At 38.5% G+C, this 20,602-nt stretch overlaps 1 protein-coding gene across 1 annotated transcript in view; it reads right to left on the minus strand.

Moving 5' to 3' along the window:
- Positions 1–200: 200 nt before the first annotated feature.
- Positions 201–20,602, minus strand: part of Muc16 (mucin 16, cell surface associated) — a 193,892-nt gene continuing 173,490 nt past the window's right edge. The window contains exons 77-89 of the mRNA XM_085844433.1: positions 20,307–20,425; positions 20,169–20,227; positions 19,865–20,037; positions 19,175–19,210; positions 13,453–13,583; positions 12,231–12,298; positions 8,747–8,895; positions 7,123–7,286; positions 6,748–6,815; positions 3,845–4,014; positions 3,067–3,108; positions 2,434–2,513; positions 201–432 (exon numbers count right to left, since the gene is read on the minus strand). Coding sequence (XP_085700559.1) covers positions 334–432; positions 2,434–2,513; positions 3,067–3,108; positions 3,845–4,014; positions 6,748–6,815; positions 7,123–7,286; positions 8,747–8,895; positions 12,231–12,298; positions 13,453–13,583; positions 19,175–19,210; positions 19,865–20,037; positions 20,169–20,227; positions 20,307–20,425 — 1,358 coding nt within the window. The 3' untranslated portion in view covers positions 201–333. The remainder of the gene's footprint in view (positions 433–2,433; positions 2,514–3,066; positions 3,109–3,844; positions 4,015–6,747; positions 6,816–7,122; positions 7,287–8,746; positions 8,896–12,230; positions 12,299–13,452; positions 13,584–19,174; positions 19,211–19,864; positions 20,038–20,168; positions 20,228–20,306; positions 20,426–20,602) is intronic.

Raw genomic sequence — 20,602 nt, forward strand, 5'->3', positions numbered from 1 at the left:
CTTACCATAAAGAAGACTATGTTGCCCTGGAACTGTAAGCCAAACTAACCCTTTCTTTAAGTAGCTGTGGTGAGATATTTTGCTTTAGCAGCAAGGAAAGTAACTAATACAACCAGTTTCACCCCTTCTGCTGTCTCTGAAGAATGACATACTATGTGGGTACAGACCATAATGGACAGTCTCCTTTAGAGCTTAGCAAACGAGAGGCATTTCTCAGTCCCCAGGGACATGCACAAGGATCAGGTCAAGAAAGTCAAAGATGCTGAGTCTGACCAATGTGGTTTATTTATTCTTTGAACCCTGCTAGGGAAGAACCATCACTGGAAGGTAGAATCACTGTAACTTCCTCAGGTCCAGGTGAGACAAATAATAAGCTAGACGATGACGTTGAACTTGGTAGTCTCCCTCCTTTTTTCTCCTGCAGACAGTCACCTGTGAAGATCAGCAGAAGCCATAAGTATATATTAGCCAGTCACCCAGGTAGAGGAGACATCAGGAATGAAAACACGGCCAAAGCCAAAGGCCTAATGTGTTTATCTTTCCTCTTTTTTTTTTCTGTTCAGAAAAACCCCTTCTTCCTGCTCTTGTCTCAATTATTACTCTACCCATATATCTCTTATTTTCCTTCTTCCTGAATTAATTAATATTTATTAAACACTTACTTTTCAATCACATATAAAATTGCCTGTAATTCACCAGTAACCTATTCTCTGCTTCTATTACTAAGAATCTGAATTATCTATCATCTTGCAATCATTTATGATTCTATAATTTTTTATCATCTGCCACGTATTCATAATAATTTCTTTCAGAAGGAATAAATAAAAGAAAAAAAAACCCCCAAAACTCAGTAAGACAAAAAAGTTTAAAACATCCCCCAAAGGTCTTTCATTCTGTGTTGGCAAAAATACTTCTGGTCATAGGGCCTGTTCTGGAGTGTGATCGATATACCTCATGATAGTCAATTGGAAGAAAATGATTTTTCCTTTACCAGAGTGTATTAATTTCAAATATCTTCCTGGCTAGGGGGTGAGACTTTGTATATCTCTCTTCTTTATAGTGCTGGATTTTTTTTTTCTGGTTTGAACCTGCACAAGTCATTTAGAAAAGTATACTCATTTCTCTTGCATAAATTATTTTAAGGCATTTTTTATTGTATATTTTCTTCATTTATATTTCAAATGCTATCCCCAAAGCCCCCTATACCCTCCCCCTGCCCTGCTCTCCAATCCCCCCACTCCTGCTTCCTGGCCCTGGTATTCCCCTGTACTGGGGCATATGATCTCCGCAATACCAAGGGCCTCTCCTCCCATTGATGGCCGACTAGGCCATCCTCTGCTACATATGCAACTAGAGACACAGTGACACAGTTCTGTGGTGTACTGGTTAGTTCATATTGTTGTTCCTCCTATTGGGTTGCAGACCCCTTTAGCTCCTTGGGTACTTTCTCTAGCTCCTTCATTAGGGACCCTGTGTTCCATCCAATAGATGACTGTGAGCCTCCACTTCTGTATTTGACAGGCCTTGGGATAGCCTGACAAGAGACAGCTTTGTCAGGGTTCTGTCAGCAAAATCTTTCTGGCATATGCAATAGTGTCTGGGTTTGGTGGTTGTATATGGGATGGATCCCTTGGTGGAGCAGTCTCTGGATAGTCTTTCCTTCTGTCTTAGCTCTGAATTTTGTCTCTGTAACTCCTTCCATGGGTATTTTGTTCCCCATTCTAAGAAGGAGCAAAGTATCCACACTTTGGTCTTCCTTCCTCTTTAGTTTTATGTGTTTTTCAAATTGTATCTTGGATATTATTCTAAGTTTCTGGGCTAATATCCACTTATCAGTGAGTTCTTACGTAAATTATTAAGATTGGGATGGTTGTGTCTTATGGCAAGTAAATGTAACTCTCAAAGAAATGACCAATCTATATTCCACTAGGTCTTAGTAAGAGTTCTTGTTACATCATATCTTCACCAGCAGTTACTAGTCTCAGCCTTTTAGTTACCATTTTATTCATTTTTCTATATCATTCCTTGTGTGTCTTTCACTAGTGACTAATGTTAGAATATTCAGATCCACTGTAGAATGCTGAGTACAGTTAATGTAATATGTATTTCAGAAATATCTAAGGTAGGATCTTAGACCAAACAGGTTTGCCTGTTTAAAAGTTCTAAATCGGCCTAGTCGGCCATCATTGGGAAGAGAGGCCCCTTGGTCTTGCAAACTTTATATTCCTCAGTATGGGGCAACGCCAGGGCCAAGAAGTAGGAGTGGGTGGGTAAGGGAGTGTCGGGGGTGGGGGGAGGGTCTGGGGGACTTTTGGGATAGCATTTTAAATGTAAATGAAGAAAATACCTAATTAAAAAATCAGTTAAAAAAAGTTCTAAACCACTCAGTGTTGATAATACAGGACAACCCCCACCCCCTATTTTCTGGCTCACCAGGAAACAGCACATCAGGCATGTGATGAGTACCAGTAGTACCGCCAAGCAGATGAGAATGATAGCCCAGAAAGGAAGACCTGAGGAGACAAATACTGGAGTGAATGCTCCATTGCCACATCCTTGTAATTATTTTCTGAGCCTTATATAGCCTGATGCTGGGTATGAATCTGTGGATACAGCTTAGTGGTTCAATAACATGACTGAATATCCCACTTCTTCCTGTATGGGTCTCAAGCAGGACAAAAACTATGTCTGTGCACTCCTCCTCAACAGTCTTTGCGGGGCCTGGTGAGATGGCTCAGTGGGTAAGAGCACCCGACTGCTCTTCCGAAGGTCCAGAGTTCAAATCCCAGCAACCACATGGTGGCTCACAACCATCCGTAACGAGATCTGGCTCCCTCTTCTGGAGTGTCTGAAGACAGCTACAGTGTACTTACATATAATAAATAAATAAATCTTTAAAAAAAATTAACTTTAAAAAAAACAAAAAACAAACAAACAAACAAAAAAACAGTCTTTGCCATAGTTTGACCCTCTTTCATCATGGCCTTCTGTACACAGCATTCTATGACAAGATTATAGAGGAGGTGCTTCCTGTGACACTCAGGCATGGGTCATTCTGAACCTTACCAGAATTCTTCATCACATCATCATCTCTGTTTTGAGAATACCCTGGAAATAAAAAAAAAAAAAAAAAAAAATAGAGAGTGCATGTGAGTATGTCTTTCTTACTTATGTATTTCAAGATGAGGTTTCTCTGTGTAGCCCTGGTTTTCCTGGAATTCTCTTTGTAAACCAGACTGACCTTGAACTCAGAGATCTGCCCACAGCTTCCTACTGAGTGCTGGGGTTAAAGGCATGTGCCATCATGCCTGGCCAGTCTTCTTTTTGAAGCTCAGTGTAAAATCCAAGGTCTTAAGCATGGGAGGAGTTGTACACTGTTAAGATACACCCTTAGCCATACTTTATTCTTTCATTTCTATTTTTAAAGTTTTGTTCCTTTGTGACAGAGTCTCATTAATTAACATAAGCTGGCCTAAAAGTCACTATTTACATAAGGCTGGCCTTGAACTCACAGAGATCTACTTGCCTCTGTCTACGTAGAACTTAGACTAAAGACATACATCACTATGCCTGGCTATTCTTTTAAATAAAGCTTTCCAGAAAAATAGAGAAGTAGACAGAATAGTGTAATAATATACTGCTTAAATTTAACTATTTATATTTTATCTATATAAAATAATATTTATAATTAATTACCATTTACGACCCCTGCTTCATTTAACATTTTCATTCAAAATCTAAAATCATTTAGACATCACAAATTATACCTTGAGAAAGAGAAGAAATCTATCTAGAACCTCTGGCTGGGAATGCCATTCTGCCTACATTGATCAGGGTGCCTTACCATCCACAAAGACACTCTTCCTATCCAGTGTGAAGTTCAGCAACTGGGTACCATTTTGCGTCATTCGGAGGAATTCCTCATAGATAGCAACTCTGTCCACTCGCCTAGCCAATGGTGAGAAGTTACATAGGGAATCTACCCCTGTGTGGTTGTTGTTGTTGGAGACAGACCTGAGAGGGTACAGAGGATGGAAAAGGAGGTTTGTTACTTTATCTTGATTATAGATTACCCCTGCTAGTCTTTTTCTTTGGGAATTTTGTTCAAAAATGTCAACACTTGGCACCTGCACTTTCTGATACAGATATTAGTTTTGCCATGTTGGTACTGAATACTTACACTGTGGCAAGGCCTAAATGAGTCATGTGTATAGTATTCTTCTTACTAAGGATCTGTGATCATTGTATAATGGCAAAAAGATTGTAAGAGTCAGAGGTCATTGAGGAGGGCTCTGAAACAATATTTTCCAGATGTAACTGGATGACTACATTCAGAAATGCACAGCTGCTGTGGTTGTCTACAAGCTGTGGTTGTGTAAGCTGTTGAGCTTACACAAGATCAAGCCAGGCTAAGACTTTATTTTGAAGGTACCACATAATTTTTTCATAAAACATGGAGAAATCAAGCTGGAATGGAACAGGAAGATTCCTCCCTAATGGCTATCTTTCAGAGTCATGCAGGCTTCTAGCAGGGGGAGATTGGGGTTGGAGGCATCACTAGCAGTCCTACTAAGTTGTGACCCAGTATGGCAAGAGTTTCCCATGGGTTCAATAATGGCTCAAGTGGTACGGGGGTAACCAATTGCTATACAACTAGATATAAGCCCTGCTTGTTCTACAGGAGGAAACATGCTTGGTGTTGAAAAACTGGCCAAGAACCCACAGCTGTGGACCTTATAGCCCCCAAGAGTGAACCCCACTACAATTATTTTTCTAAATGGACATAGATTTAAACCTGCCATATGAATTTATGTATCTCCTCCTAGATGACTGGAGCTCTCAGACCTCATCAGATATGTTTCTTTATGCAGTGGATGGATGGATGGCAGTTAACACAGAAATCTACAATTGATCAAAGTACAGTAAGATTCTGTAGCAAGCCTCGCTACAAATTGGACATCTATATCCATTTTCCTCAAGACTCAAGAACCACCATGAAAGAGGAAACAGAAAGACAGTACAAATTACAGACTGGAGAATATTGAACCAGAGTATTCTTGTTGTAACAGCACTGCAGCACTCATGAACTCATAGGTTGTCTGCACAAGACCTGCACAAAATCAAGCCAGTCAACATTCCAACATGAATGGGAGGGGCTTACAAGTCTCCACCCCTAGCTGAAGAGGAACTGGAAGTTGATGGCTTCTGAGGAGGGCCCATTTTTTTTAAGTGTGTGGTAGATTGACCACACTCCAGTTGCTAGTTCCCACACATGAATACATGTGGAGCATATACTGGACTTAAAGAAGAGAGGTTACAGAGATTGGAGGGGTAAAGGTGGATCAGGGATGAGTTAACAGAGAAATGATGAGTGAATATGATCAACTACACATATGTATCTATGAGCAGATGGGGGCCATTCTTATACAAACAATTACAACCATCACTGATATATTTAAAGTATATTTTAATTAATTCTTTAAGAATTTTATATAGGACCAGGAATAGTGGTATACACCTTTAATCCCATCACTTGGTATACAAAGGTTGGTGAATCTCTTTGAGTTTGAGGCCAACTTGGTCTACATAGTGAGTTCCAGGATATCCATGGCTACATAGTGAGATGTTTTCTTTTTTTAAAGATATATTGTTATTTTTGACCATTTTCTATGTGAGTACCATATATTTTGATTACTGTTAGCTTTTCTAGGTTCTAGTTTTAAAAATTACCTTTTCCTTTTCTATGTATTTTTTGAATGCCAGGAAAAATCCTAAGCCTCTTTCCCTGGCAGTCTGAGCTGTCTTATTGTTTCTCTGAAGACCTCATTTAAGTCCTGTGGCACACACACTTTCTATATTGCTCGAAGACCTGCTAAGGCTTAACTTGTCTCAAAAAGCATAGATTTTTTTTTTCTTTTCCTCATTTTATTCCTCCTGGCATGTGTGAGGATTTACCCGTTACCGACAGTGTTATTTTTCCTTCTGAATTAAACAAACTAATTCTGAGGTTTCCTTTTTAGTTCTTTAAAAAGCTTCTTTGTTAATGAGTCTAAACTCACAAATTAGAACCCTAGTTCTCCTGGAAAAATGGTCCTGGAATTATAGATCTGCCTTCCTTCCTGGCTCCATGTGGTGGTTATTGACTATTCATTCCTCTTATCCACAAATCAACTATTTTGTGTTTAAATCCAGGTTAGTCAAATAAAATCTAGCTTGTTTGAATATTGCTAATTTTAATATAAGTATATATTTGCTATAGTTCTACATCTGGATTCTTTGGCACTCCTATGAATCACCATCATATCTGGTAGGCTTCATAAAATCAGCTATTTGTTTAAGCTATGAATCAAGAAATTGAGAAAAATGAATCACTCTCCAAGCCCAGCTCTAGGGCAACAGACTCAGAAGTCCATGCCAGGTGTTTACATTGAGTCTACAGGTCTTCATGCTTGCAAGGGAAGCATTTTACCTACTGATCCATCTTTTGAAACCACACTGTGGCTGCTATCCTTGACAAGGCCAGCAGAGGGGAATGTTGTTACATGACTGTTCCCCCAGGCTGCAGTTTTACTGTCAAGAGATGTCTGCATATTAATAATTTCCCAGATTTGATGGTGCACAACTCTAATCCAAGCACTCTACACAAGAGGCAGGGTGAGGGGCAGAAATTCTAGCTCATATTTAGTTGTATAATGAGGTTGAGGCCTAGAAATCCTCAGGGTCATTTGATCCTGAATTGGCACTTACCTGAAGGCTAATACTTGACAGTCAGAAAAGTAACTCTTGATGCTGCTGTTTCTGAAAAGCTGATTGAGCTGAAAAATAGGATAGTGTTTCCTAGGTCAGAACCCTGTGGTCCATTGTCAAAGAAATAGCCCCTGAGTATAGCCACTGAGTATACTTTCCAATCTATGACTTTCATTGACAAATGAAAGCCCAAGTATAGGACGTCTTGTTCCAGTGTATGTCATAGCTGTAGCACCCTTTGCTAGCTACTGAGTATCTGTGTGTTCTTAGTTTATAACTGGGAATAAAAATGTGTCTTTAGGGACTCTTATATTTTAAAAAATGCCCACTGACCAAGTGCCCGGGAGTGAAGTGGATAAGCTACACCATTCTCACCGCATATTCAATACTTCTTTTGGTTTGCTGGTGTTTGGTGGTGCCTGGATGGGCTATGTCTTGGGAATAGGGTAGGTTGGTGATGGTGAAGTTCAGGTTGAAATGCTGAGAACTGGAACTGGTTGTTGGAATTTCTGCTGGCAGAAGAATGGATGTCTTCATGTCTTGAGAGAGAGAGAGAAATAAAACTTCCAGATCAATTACTTGTCAACAATCACTTAGCCATTCATTATTCAGTAGGACACCCAAAGAACTAAGCAACTCATCTTAGTTTACAAATGGGTGCTTAGGAGATGGCTCATCAGTATGTTTTCACCATGCAATCATGAAGACCTCAGTTTGAATCCCTAACATCCACATAAAAATACTGTGAGCAATGACCTACAGTTATGCTTCTTCTAAGCTTATATAGTACCATACTGCTTTCTAAATTCATATCTCCCTCCATATAGCTTAATGCTACTTTCAGACTTCACTAGAGAAGATATTTTCACAGTAGACAATGATAATACTTACTGCAATTCATGAAGGATCAAAGTGCAAAGAATACATTTCTCTGGAGTGTTCAGCCACAAATGGGACATCTATATCACACACACACACACACACACACACACACACACACACACACACACATCTATATCACACACACACACACACACACACACACACACACACACACACACACACACACACACGCATAGTGCCCCTGCAAGGCTTAGGGATCACTGTGAAAGAAGGGGTGGAAAGACTAAGAGCTAGAGATCAGCAAGGTCTGGAACAAAACAGCATGCTCTAGACGCTCTAGACATAATAGTACTGCTGTATGTAAGAACTGACAGCAGCTGTGTTTGTCTTCAGAAGACCTGTATAAGACCAATCCAGTAAACATCCAAGCATGGAGAGGAGAGGGCCTCACAGACCTCCATTCCTAGTTGAGGAACCTGACAGTTAAAGGAGAGAGAGTGCCCCCCCCCCTTTTTTTTTAAAAGAGTATGATTCACCATATTCCTGTAGTGGCCTCACATCTATGCCTATATGAGCATAACAAGTTGGTCTTGGTGGGTTATGAAAAACTAAAGAGAATATTACATTGGGAGGGGTAGAAGATGAGGTTGGGTGTGTAAGGAGTTGAGGGTGGAGTAGGGGTGAATATGATCAAATATATTATATGAATGAAGTTTTCAAAACATTAATAAATATTATACTAAGTAAGCAAGGTGCAGCAGGCACTGCCATCCTAGCACTGGAGAAAAGGACTCAGTAAAACAGTTGGATCTTACTGACTAGCTTGTATGTTTGGATTGTGGGCTTGAGATAAAGTCTCAAAAGCTAAGGTGGAGCACAATATAGAAAGACACCTAATACCAGCTTCTCCATCCACAACATATACACCACATATACACAAAATTTATCTACAAAATAAAATAAACTGTTTAAGTGTATTTGCTTCATATTCCCTTCTTCCTTCCTTTGGGTGAAACATAACCAGGAATGATTAGCGTGACGCTCCAGAAAGCCTCCTTTCCTTTATACCTGTGTTCCATTAATACTCAACAGCCCTTTGCTTTCACCAGATTGATCCTATTGCTTCCACTTCTGAAACTAGCATCACCGTTTGTACCTATCACGTGCAGATCTGTGAACTGGTAGGTGGCACCCAGCCAGTGGGAGGAGGCATTCAATGTCTTATTCAAGAAGACTTGCTTCACAAGGTTGGGATCCAGATAAGAGGAGAACAGTGCCTCAATAGTGACCACTGTGGAGCCAGACCTAGGAACAGAGACCACAGGAATTCAGATAGCAATCAAACCTAGCAGTGTTTCAACCTGCTACTTTTAAAGACTCAAAGATCTGTGAATAAGGATTGGGGTTATCCAGAATACTCAGAAACTCTAGGTACTATTTTTCTAGGAATTATGTTTTTTAGGAAATAAGCTGAACCAACTACAATAGCAATAACAATATGTCTTTTTTTAAATTAGGTATTTATTTCATTTACATTTCCAATGCTATCCCAAAAGTCCCCCAAAACCTCCCCCACCCACTCCGCACCCACCCACTCTCACTTCTTGGCTCTGGCATTCCCGTATACTGAGGCATATAAAGTTTGAATGACCAATGGGCCTCTTTTCCACTGATGGCCAACTAGTGGAAAAGAGGCCCATTGGTCATGTAAACGTTATATGCCTCAGTATACGGGAATGTAAATGAAATAAATACCTAATTTAAAAAAAGACATATTGTTATTGCTATTGTAGTTGGTTCAGCTTATTTCCTAAAAAACATAATTCCTAGAAAAATAGTACCTAGAGTTTTTCCCCACTTTTTCCTCTATAAGTTTCAGTGTCTCCGGTTTTATGTGGAGTTCCTTAATCCACTTAGATTTGACCTTAGTACAAGGAGATAGGAATGGATCAATTCTCATTCTTCTACATGATAACTGCCAGTTGTGCCAGCACCATTTGTTGAAAATGCTGTCTTTTTCCACTGGATGGTTTTAGCTCCCTTGTCAAAGATCAAGTGACCATAGGTGTGTGGGTTCATTTCTGGGTCTTCAATTCTATTCCATTGGTCTACTTTTCTGTCGTTATACCAGCACCATGCAGTTTTTAATCACAATTGCTCTGTAGTACAGCTTTAGGTCAGGCAAGGTGATTCCACCAGAGGTTCTTTTATTCTTGAGAAGAGTTTTGCTATCCTAGGTATTTTGTTATTCCAGATTAATTTGCAGATTGCCCTTTCTAATTCGTTGAAGAATTGAGTTGGAATTTTGATGGGGATTGCATTGAATCTGTAGATTGCTTTTGGCAAGATAGCCATTTTTACTATATTGATCCTGCCAATCCATGAGCATGGGAGATCTTTCCATCTTCTAAGATCTTATTTAATTTCTTCCTTCAGAGACTTGACGTTCTTATCATACAGATCTTTCACTTCCTTAGTTAGAGTCATGCCAAGGCATTTTATATTATTTGTGACTATTGAGAAGGGTGTTGTTTCCCTAATTTCTTTCTCAGCCTGTTTATCCTTTGTGTAGAGAAAGGCCACTGACTTGTTTGAGTTAATTTTATATCCAGCTACTTCATTGAAGCTGTTTATCAGGTTTAGGAGTTCTCTGGTAGAATTTTTAGGGTCACTTATATACACTATCATATCATCTGCAAAAAGTGATATTTTGACTTCTTCCTTTCCAATTTGGATCTTCTTGATCACCTTTTGTTGTCAAATTGCTCTGGCTAGGCCTTCAAGTACAATATTGTATAGGCAGGGAGAAAGTGGGCAGCCTTGTCTAGTCCCTGATTTTAGTGGGATTGCTTCAAGCTTCTCACCATTTACTTTGATGTTGGCTACTGGTTTGCTGTAGATTGCTTTTATCATGTTTAGGTATGGGCCTTGAAATCCTGCTCTTTCCAAGACTTTTACCATGAATGGGTGTTGGATTTTGTCAAATGTTTTCTCAGCATCTAACGAGATAATCATGTGGTTTTTGTCTTTGAGTTTGTTAATATAGTGGATTACATTGATGGATTTCTGTATATTAAACCATCCCTGCATCCCTGGAATGAAACCTACTTGGTCAGGATGGATGATTGTTTTGATGTGTTCTTGGTTAGTGAGAATTTTATTGAGTATATTTGCATAGATATTCATAAGGGAAATTGGTCTGAAGTTCTCTATCTTTGTTGGGTCTTTCTGGGGTTTAGGTATCAGAGTAATTGTGGCTTCATAGAATGAATTGGGTAGAGTACCTTCTGCTTCTATATTGTGGAATAGTTTGTGAAGAACTGGAATTAGATCTTCTTTGAAGGTCTGATAGAACTCTTCACTAAACCCATCTGGTCCTGGGCTTTTTTTGGTTGGGAGACTATTAATGACTGCTTCTATTTCTTTAGGGGATATAGGATTGTTTAGATCATTAATCTGATCCTGATTTAACTTTGGTACCTGGTGTCTGTCTAGAAATTTGTCCATTTCATCCAGGTTTTCCAGTTTTGTTGAGTATAGCCTTTTGTAGAAGGATCTGATGGTGTTTTGGATTTCTTCAGGATCTGTTGTTATGTCTTCCTTTCTGACTTTGTTAATTAGGATGTTGTCCCTGTGCCCTCTAGTGAGTCTGGCTAAGGGTTTATCTATCTTGTTGATTTTCTCAAAGAACCAGCTCCTCGTTTGGTTGATCCTTTGAATCTTGTTGATTCTTTGAATTCTTGTTTCCACTTGGTTGATTTCACCCCTGAGTTTGATTATTTCCTGCCATCTACTCCTCTTGGGTGAGTTTGCTTCTTTTTGTTCTAGAGCTTTTAGGTGATAACAACATATCTTAAACACTTGATATGTATTAATAACTTTAAAAAGTGTCTTCCATCTCTCTGGTGAAACGTATTTTTATAATTATTTTCATGTTAAATTTCAGAGGTGGGGCTGTAGAGATGACTCACTGCATAGGAAAACTCATGTCATAAGCACAAGTAACTGAGTTCAGACCACATAAAAAATCTGGGCATGCTGTGCATACTCCTATAACCCCAGCATTCTCCAGCCCAAACAAGAAGATTTCTGGGTCTTCCTGGCTGCAAGCCTAACTTCATGTTCTATGAGATGCCCTGGCTCAAGATAATAAGGTTGAGAGTGATTTAGTATGATATCTGATATTCTTTGCTGGCTTTTGCCCATGCTTGTGCATCTACACACTAGTGAATACACCATTCACATACACCACACACACATACAATTAAAGGAATACCAAAGGCACTGAATTTTGGAAGCACTGCAAGTCCTGTTGGATGAGCCAGCACTTCTCAAGCACAGACATCTTTGTTCCTTCCCTAAGACCAGTGTTTAAATCTCATGTTGGTAGTCCTTAGGATATTAATTTATCTGAGGCTCAGATTCTGTCAAATTACCATTGTACCCAACTCATAGAGATCTATGAGAGAATATAATAAGATGATCATGCGTGGCAGTATTCAATAGGGAGGATTATCTGGGATAAATATAGTTATCATGTTTACTTTGAATTCTGTAGCAAAAAATGTTCCCCCAGATCTATCCTATTATGGTTAAATTTATGGAGGCAGATCAGTCAGGTTCCAACCTTTAGAACTTACGTCATGTTGGTGACCAGGCAAGACTGGAAGACTTCTTTTAGCTGGCTGCCTGTGTAGAGTGTGGTGACCTAAAAGGAAGAGTAAAGAGGATTGGTTAGAGAGAAGTACCATAGGGGTGAAGAGATTACCATAAACAATGGGACATATATGAGTCAGCGAACATAGTTCAAATACTTACTCTACCTCAACCTACTGTATCCCTCCAGACATTACATAGCTGGTACAGTTTGGATCTGAAATGTCCTTTGGGGGAGGCTCATGTTTTGAAGGTTCAATCTTTACTGCAGCAATGTCAAGGTTCTGGATGTGATTAGATAATAATGATTGGACCTTTTGATTGACTAATCTATTGAGGTAGTTATAGTTAAATGAACTATTGGAAATTAGTGGAAACTGTAAAGGAAGATGTCTACTTGGAGGAGGTAATTCATTGGGAGTGAGTTGTTGAAAGACAGAGTCTTTTCCCAGATTCTTTACATAGGAGTAGTTCTGCCTTACACATACTCCATCCATTCTCATGTCTCACATCTCATGTCTCATACCTCACTTAAGGTCCAAAGTAATAGAGATGGCTGAGCCCAGCAAACAGCTGAAACAAAACCTTCCTTTGGTAAGCTGTTTATTTCAGGCATTTTTTACAATATAGAGATCTAACATAAGACACATTTTTTTTTTTTTTTTGGTTTTTTCGAGACAGGGTTTCTCTGTATAGCCCTGGCTGTCCTGGAACTCACTTTGTAGACCAGGCTGGTCTCGAACTCAGAAATCTGCCTGCCTCTGCCTCCTGAGTGCTGGGATTAAAGGCATTCACCACCATGCCTGGTATCTTTAAAGTTTTTATTTATTACTATTTTGTGTGTATGATGTGGGGTTCAATCATGCTGTGGTGCATATCTGGCGTTCAGAGTTCAACTTTATGGACTTCTTTCCTTTCACCATTAGATGTGTTCTAGGGATCAAACCCTGGACATTAGATTTTCCTAACAAGTATTTTACTCTCTGAGCCATCTCGGCAGCCTTCCTGGTGCTTCTCTATGACCCTCAGTTTGTGTGCCTGAAACAGACCACACACCTAAACTGCACCTTTGAAAACACTGGAGAAGTGGGAACACATCAGCAAAGTAAAAAAGTTAAAATGATTACTTGGTAGTTATAAGTCAGATGAAGTAATGATAGGGGTCCTCAGGGAAGGGAGGGATGGGAGATTAGAAAGTGATTTCACCTTGTCTTCGATGTCCCTCTCTAGGGTGATATATTCTGAAGATGTTGGGTCTGTGTTGTTAAGGTTCCAGTTGATGATGCAGAAGTTTAGCTGGTACTTGCCCTGTATGGTTATATTCAGTGGCACATAGCCTACAGTATCAAAGGAAGAAAAGACCCTTATTTCTTTGTACAGGACTGGAGTTGCATTGAAAACCTCTACATGCTATGAGAATAAACCTAAAGTAGGCATGCATGCTAAGAATAGAGAGAGCTCACAAATGCAACATTACTCAAAAGTAGGGGGAAATGGACTTTTACAAAGGTTCATATTACTCATAAATTTCTCTTTTTGTTTACCCAGGATTTATTTTGTGGAATGTGCTTCTGCCTTCTTTGCCCAGAAAACTCCCATTTATGCTTCAGGAACCCAACATAGTTGATCTTAATGAAAGTATACACACCTATCTTGTTCAATGTCTTGTCAGAGTACTAAGTACATTTCTACCATATCAGATTCTCTTTGAGGAATCTTTTTCTTGTCTCACCATTCCTCTAAGTGCCTACAATACACTGCTGCTCAAGTGAGACCTATTAACAAAAAGGAACTCCATATGGAAGAGTCAATGATCCTTTCCCCCAAAAGAATGTATGATAGACCTTGAATCTTGAATTAAAGTTTATCATGAATCAGATTGAAGGCTATTATATCATGTGAAATTACCATATGATCTCATTTATAAGTGGAGTAATTATTTTACAAAATTATTACATACAATTTCCAAAGCAATTCTGATTAGAAAAAAATCAAAGACAATGAATCTCTCCTCTCTCTCTCTCTCTCTCTCTCTCTCTCTCTCTCTCTCTCTCTCTCTCTCTCTCTCTGTGTGTGTGTGTGTGAGAGAGAGAGAGAGAGAGAGAGAGAGAGAGAGAGAGAGAGAGAGAGAGAGATGGGAACTGATGATCAAAAGGCATGGTTTCTCAATTAAAGTGTCCATCAATTGATGGATAGATAATACCACAGAAAGAAAATGATTTCTCATTTGTGGGAACTTAAGGACACTTCTCACAAACAGTTGCAGACTAGATGTGATTTAATAGAAGTTGGAAATATATGGGATGACTAGAGGCTTGGGCAAAGGAAGAGGATGGAGACAGGGGATGACTAGAGGCTTGGGTAAGGGAAGAGGATGGGGAAAATAGATGACTAGAGGCTTGCACAAGGGCAGAGGCTAGAGAAAGATTGATACTAGTCTTCAGTTTCAGCTATGTGGGCACAAAAGAAACTCTGGCATTGCTACACTGATGGTGAATTTAGATAATGACATTGAACTGTAAACTTTAGAAAAGGGAAAGAATTTTAAAGGATTTTTATTTTTATGCTAAAAATGGTAAACAGGGAGCTGGATATATTTAATGTCATTTAAACATTGCCCAATACAAAAAAATGAATCGAAACATGATCTCCCTAGAACATGCTAACAACATATTTTGTTTCCATGGGTCACTTAAAATCATATTTATTAAAACATTAAATATACAAAAGTTTTGTTATAAGGTAAAGTTCTGAAGATTATTGTGAAGAATCTCTTTTCTCTTTCTTATCACTATATGCTTAAGCTTTTAGATAGAGGATGCTTGGTTTGGTTTTATTGAGACAAAATTTCACTCTGTCTTCTAGGTTAGCCTAGAGCATATTATATAGCCCAAGCTGGTCTTGTACTAATGACAATCTCCATGAACCAGGCTCCTGAGTACTGGGAGTATAAGTATTAATCACTGGGTTCAGTTCTGAGAGGGTATTTTAAGTGTTTTCCTTGTCATTTCTGTCTCTGTCTATCTCTTTTAGTTACTACTTGCAGGGCTGTGTGTGCTAACTTGATTATGATAAGTCATTTCACAAACTATGCATATACCAAATAATCACTGAGATTATTTTAATGCATATAGTGTTATTTTTCCTTTAAATCTCAACAAGGCAGAGGGTAAAAAGCAAGGAAATAATGAACTTTAAAATTGATGATATTAGGAGGACACAACATCTATCTCCAAAACCGGGAATAACTGGAACCAGAGGAACCCATGAACACACGAACTCCACCAGACTAGTGGCACAGGCTCCTTCCAGTCTGTCTGGGCCAGTACCCTGAGCAGACCTTGGGTTCAAACTCTGAAGCCAGCCCCACAACACCCCGAGGTAGCTCCACTACCAGGCACTCTAACATGCACAGAATCCCAGGATCCCAGGAGCTTGGTCACACCAGGATATCAAGGTCCCAATGGCAGCTTGACTCCCAGGAGCTTGGACACACCCAGGATTTCAGGATCACAGGATCCTAGAATCACTGGATCACAGAGACAGCTTGACTTGGAGGAGTTCTTACACAACCAGGATCACAGGAAAAATAGGCTCCAGTCAGATATAGCCAGGGAAAGTAGCACTAGAGATAACCAGATAAAGGGAGGTAAGCATAAGAACATAAGCAACAGAAACCAAGGTTACTTGGCATCATCAGAACCTAATTCTCCCACTGTAGCAACTCTTAGATACCCCAACACACCAGAAAAGTAAGATTCAGATCTAAAATCACTTCTCAAGATGATAATAGAGGACATTAAGAAGGACATAAATAATGCCCTTTAAAAAACACAGGGGAACACAGGTAAACAGCTAGAAGCCCTTAAAGAGGAAACACCAAAATCCCTTAAAGAGTTACAGGAAAACACAATCAAACAGGCAAAGGAAATGAACAAAACCATCCAGGATCTAAAAATGGAAATAGAATCAATAAAGAAATCACAAAGGGAGACAACCCTGGAGTGAGAAAATCTAGGGAAGAGATCAGGCATCATAGATGCAAGCATCACCAACAGAATACAAGAGATAGAAGAGAAAGTCTTAGGTGCAGAATATACCATAGAAAACATTAATATAACAGTCAAAGACAAATGCAAAAACCAAAAAACTCCTCAAAACAAACATCCAGGAAATCCAGGACTCAATGAGAAGAACAATCCTAAGAATAATAGGTATAGAAGAGAGTGAAGATTCCCAACTTAAAGAGCCAGTAAATATCTTCAACAAAATTATAGAAGAAAACCTCCCTAACCTAAAGAAAGTGATGCCCATGAACATACAAGAAGCCTACAGAACTCCAAATAGACAGGACCAGAAAAGAAATTCCTCTCATCACATAATAATCAAAACACCAAATGCACCAAACAAAGAAAGAATATTAACAGCAGTAAGGGAAAAAGGTCAAGTAACTTATAAAGGTAGACCTATCAGAATTATACCAAAGTTCTCAACAGAGACTCTAAAAGCCAGAAGATCCTGGGCAGATGTCATACAGACCCTAAGAAAACACAAATGCCAGCCCAGGCTACTATACCCAGCAAAACTCTGAATCCCCATAGACGGATAAAACAAGATATTCAATGACAAAACCAAATTTATACAATATCTTTCAACAAATACAACCCTACAAAGGATAATAGATGGAAAACACAAACACAAGGAGTAAAACTACACCCAAGAAGAAGCAAGAAAGTAATCTATCAACAAACCCACACAAACATAATTCCAACTCTAACAAGAAAATTAATAGGAAGTAACAGTCACTTTTCCTTAATATCTATCTCTTAATATGAATTAATATTATCAACATATCCTAAGTGATTGAAGTTCAAAAATATGAGGAATTAGAAATTTGTCAGCTGTCATCATGTGGCCTCTCTAATTTGGTAATGGGAGAAATAGATCCAGTGTTGTACAATCCATATATACTTTCTGCTTGTTTGTACATGACAGGGTCTTGCTGTGTGACACATAATGGTGAAATCGTGCTTCTCCTATCTCAGCCTCTCTATTAGTAGGATTGTTTATTTGATATTTTTACACTATACTATGGCTTTCAGAACAGCTTACGTATTTCAAAATTATTTATACAGCTAAAAGAAATGTAGACAATTATTTTGTGTGGTGGCTTTTAAGAGAACAAAGAGTGAGACTGAAGGCTTTGCGTGGTATTTATAATTATTGTACCAAATTTAAAGAAGAGGACTTTATAAGTTACTCTTATTCTGTGATGAATGCTTCTCAAAATAATCACAGCCAATGAACCAGAATCTTACCCTCACCTAACATCTGTGCCACCCTCCAAGCAGTACCATAGTTCATTGAAACAGTGGATGAATGAATTCATGGAGAGAACATCTTACTACACACACCATTTCTTAAATGAATGTATTCTGTTCCCTGTGGGCTGAGAATGATGACAATCACTTAAGTCATCAAATAGCTTTGACCATAGCAGGAAATCTGTATCCAAAAATGGCACCTACAATTCATTCCTTGGTGCAGCAGAACTGTCAACTCTTAGCTTATCTACTGTGGAGGTAAAATCCTGTGGTGATGTGAGGGACATTCAAGTACAGCCTTATTACAATGAATTCCAACCTCCAAAACAAAAACTGTTCTTATTTTGTGTTTGTATCACAGTAAGCCAAGATTTTAAGCTCTACTAAAAACAAAACAAACAAACAAACAAAAGACTTTATCTATTTATGTCCATTAAAAATCTAATAGTACTATATTATTTTAAAATTATCATATAGTTAATATATTTGGAGTTATTTAAAATTTATATTGAGAAAAAGTATATATTTTCAGTATTGCTGTAGACAAATATCTACATAAGACTGTTCAATTGATTGTTGTTTTATATCAAACAACTTTTTTAATACTCATTTTTATTGTTACAATATTTTATAAATTTTAAAGAATATGATAAGAAATGAGATGTATTGCAGGTTTTGAAGTGAGGGGGTGCTCTCTAGGAGGAGTTGGGGTACAAAAGGGAAAGAAGAATGTGATGTAAGTCTATTTACTTAAAATATGTTTTTAAATGTTAACAAATTCAGATAAATTGAAACTCTGTATCTTTTCTCATCATAATGCAATAAAAAAATCAAAGGGAATAAAAGAAAATACAAAAAAGTTCAAAAATTGATATTAATTTTGTCAATAAATTTCTTGATATTTATTTGCCTTCCTTGTGACAGCTTACAGAGGAGTATTATTCTACAACCAACATATGAGCTAACTTCATTCTATAGAGAGAAGGATTTATAGTAAGTTCATGAAATATTCTTTGCAAATGCAGGTTCAGAAAAACTAATAATTATTGATGGTGGCTCTTTGTCTATAAAAGAGGCCATTATTTTACAACCAATATACAGGCTAACTGTGTTTTATAGAGATAAAGTATTAGAATAAGGTCATGAAATATTCATTGTAATACAGGTTCAGGACAATCAGCCACTTTTGATGATGGTTTTCTTAGTTCTTAAGGTAGATGCCTGCATTCTTAATTATAGACTTTGAATTATAGACTTACTTTGTACCCACCCACAGAAACAACATATTGTAATATCTCATCTTCCTGTTTCTCAAGATGACCTCAAACCAGTTGGTTTAAATAATCTTTCTGTCTCATCTTTCCAAATATTAAGGACTAAAAGTGCATAAAATAATCTTTAGCTACATAATTGGCATTTATTGATGATTTGCTGATTCCCTCCAATAAAGTAGATTTGATTCACAGCTTGTTTTACTGCAGTGATACCCCAGTTTATGTTTCTAGCTCCTTCCCTTCTGAATGGTTGGAGATATGGGCAGAAACTGTTGTCCCCCCCCCCCCCCCAAATGGTAGTAAAGGGAGGTTTGGTAAGGGGTCACTCACCACTAGATGTAGTTTCTGCAGTCTGGTGAGTGTAACCTAGAAGATAGGGAGGAGAGGTATTGGTATTGTGAGAATAGTTTAGCAACCAGGGACCCGACCTATGTCAAGTTTCCAGACTCCACCATCACAATTTCTTACTAGTATACTAGCCACTGCCTGTTAATTACCATTTGTGGGCAAACATATACCAATTCAACCCAAACTATTTTTAGATGTATGCATGTACTTTTAGGGAAAATGTTCTGTTTACCACCTTATGCCTATACATGAATGTACATGAACATGATTGAAATAAAATTTGTCATTCAAAAGTACAGTCACAGTGAGCAAAGGTTTATATGACATACATAACAGTCAAAACAGGAAGGCAGCTGCAACCTACCCCTAACAAACAATTCATCTTCCTCAAGGTCCTGCAGAAAGGAGCCTTGAGACAATGTCAAATCTAACTTCAGCTTACTGCTTTCTTGCAGTTTATCTGGTCTGAATATTTTACTTGGCTTTGGAATTAAAACTCCTGCCATCTAATTGCTACTTAATTATTTGCATGTGCCTTTCAATTATTTGAAGAAATACCAAAAACCTGGATATACTAAGATTAGACAGACATCACCAGTAACTTGGGCAGGTGTAGAAGAAAATTAAAGCATGCTTGAAAACACTCCACAGCAAACTGCAGACCGCACTAACCATTGACATAGATACTATTCTGGTCCAACATGTAGCTTCCCAGCTGGGTGACTCCTTGGGTCAGCTGGGTCAACTTTGTATACAGCTCCTGAGTGTCAAGCTCAGGATGGTCAGGGTTTTGGTGATAGGAACAAATAGCATTCACCCCAGTGGCTGTTCCATTCTTTTTAGGCCTGAAGAGAAAGGGATATATAGATATTATAGAGAGATCGTAACACATATAATGTCCAGAGAAGGAGGACCAACCAAGAGAATCACAATAAGGGATGACCATTCCTAAAAAACAGACAAAAAGTCAAATTACCTGAGGGAAGCCAATCTGCAATTTGAATAAAGGGATTCATTCTGGACCAAGGGTCTAATCTGGAAAAAGGAAGGAAAGAGGTGGTGGAAAAGGGATAAGGTCTTATCAAACTTAGTGTTGTCAATATGAGCATCTTACCAGGTGCTGCAGGATCCTTTCAGTGGAATTGAACATGGCTGAGCCACTACTCATGTCTGTTGAGTATGGGAGGTTGGAGATGGTGAAATTGAGTGTGAAAGTCTTCAAATTCCCCATAGCTACAGGAAGGGAACCACAGTTGTAGTTTACCTGGGATTATTTTGAACTCTTAACAGTCATCAAGTCATCTTCTTTCACACTGCATGACCACTTACAATGTTCCCATCCAAGAAAGAACCTGAACAGCTTGTCATCTCCATGTCACACCAAGGATCTTTTCTGAATCTTCTTCACAT

This window comes from Mus caroli, unplaced genomic scaffold (assembly GCF_978045245.1).
Source record: "Mus caroli unplaced genomic scaffold, Mus_caroli_1 scaffold_11, whole genome shotgun sequence".
Classification (NCBI taxonomy): Eukaryota; Metazoa; Chordata; class Mammalia; order Rodentia; family Muridae; genus Mus; species Mus caroli.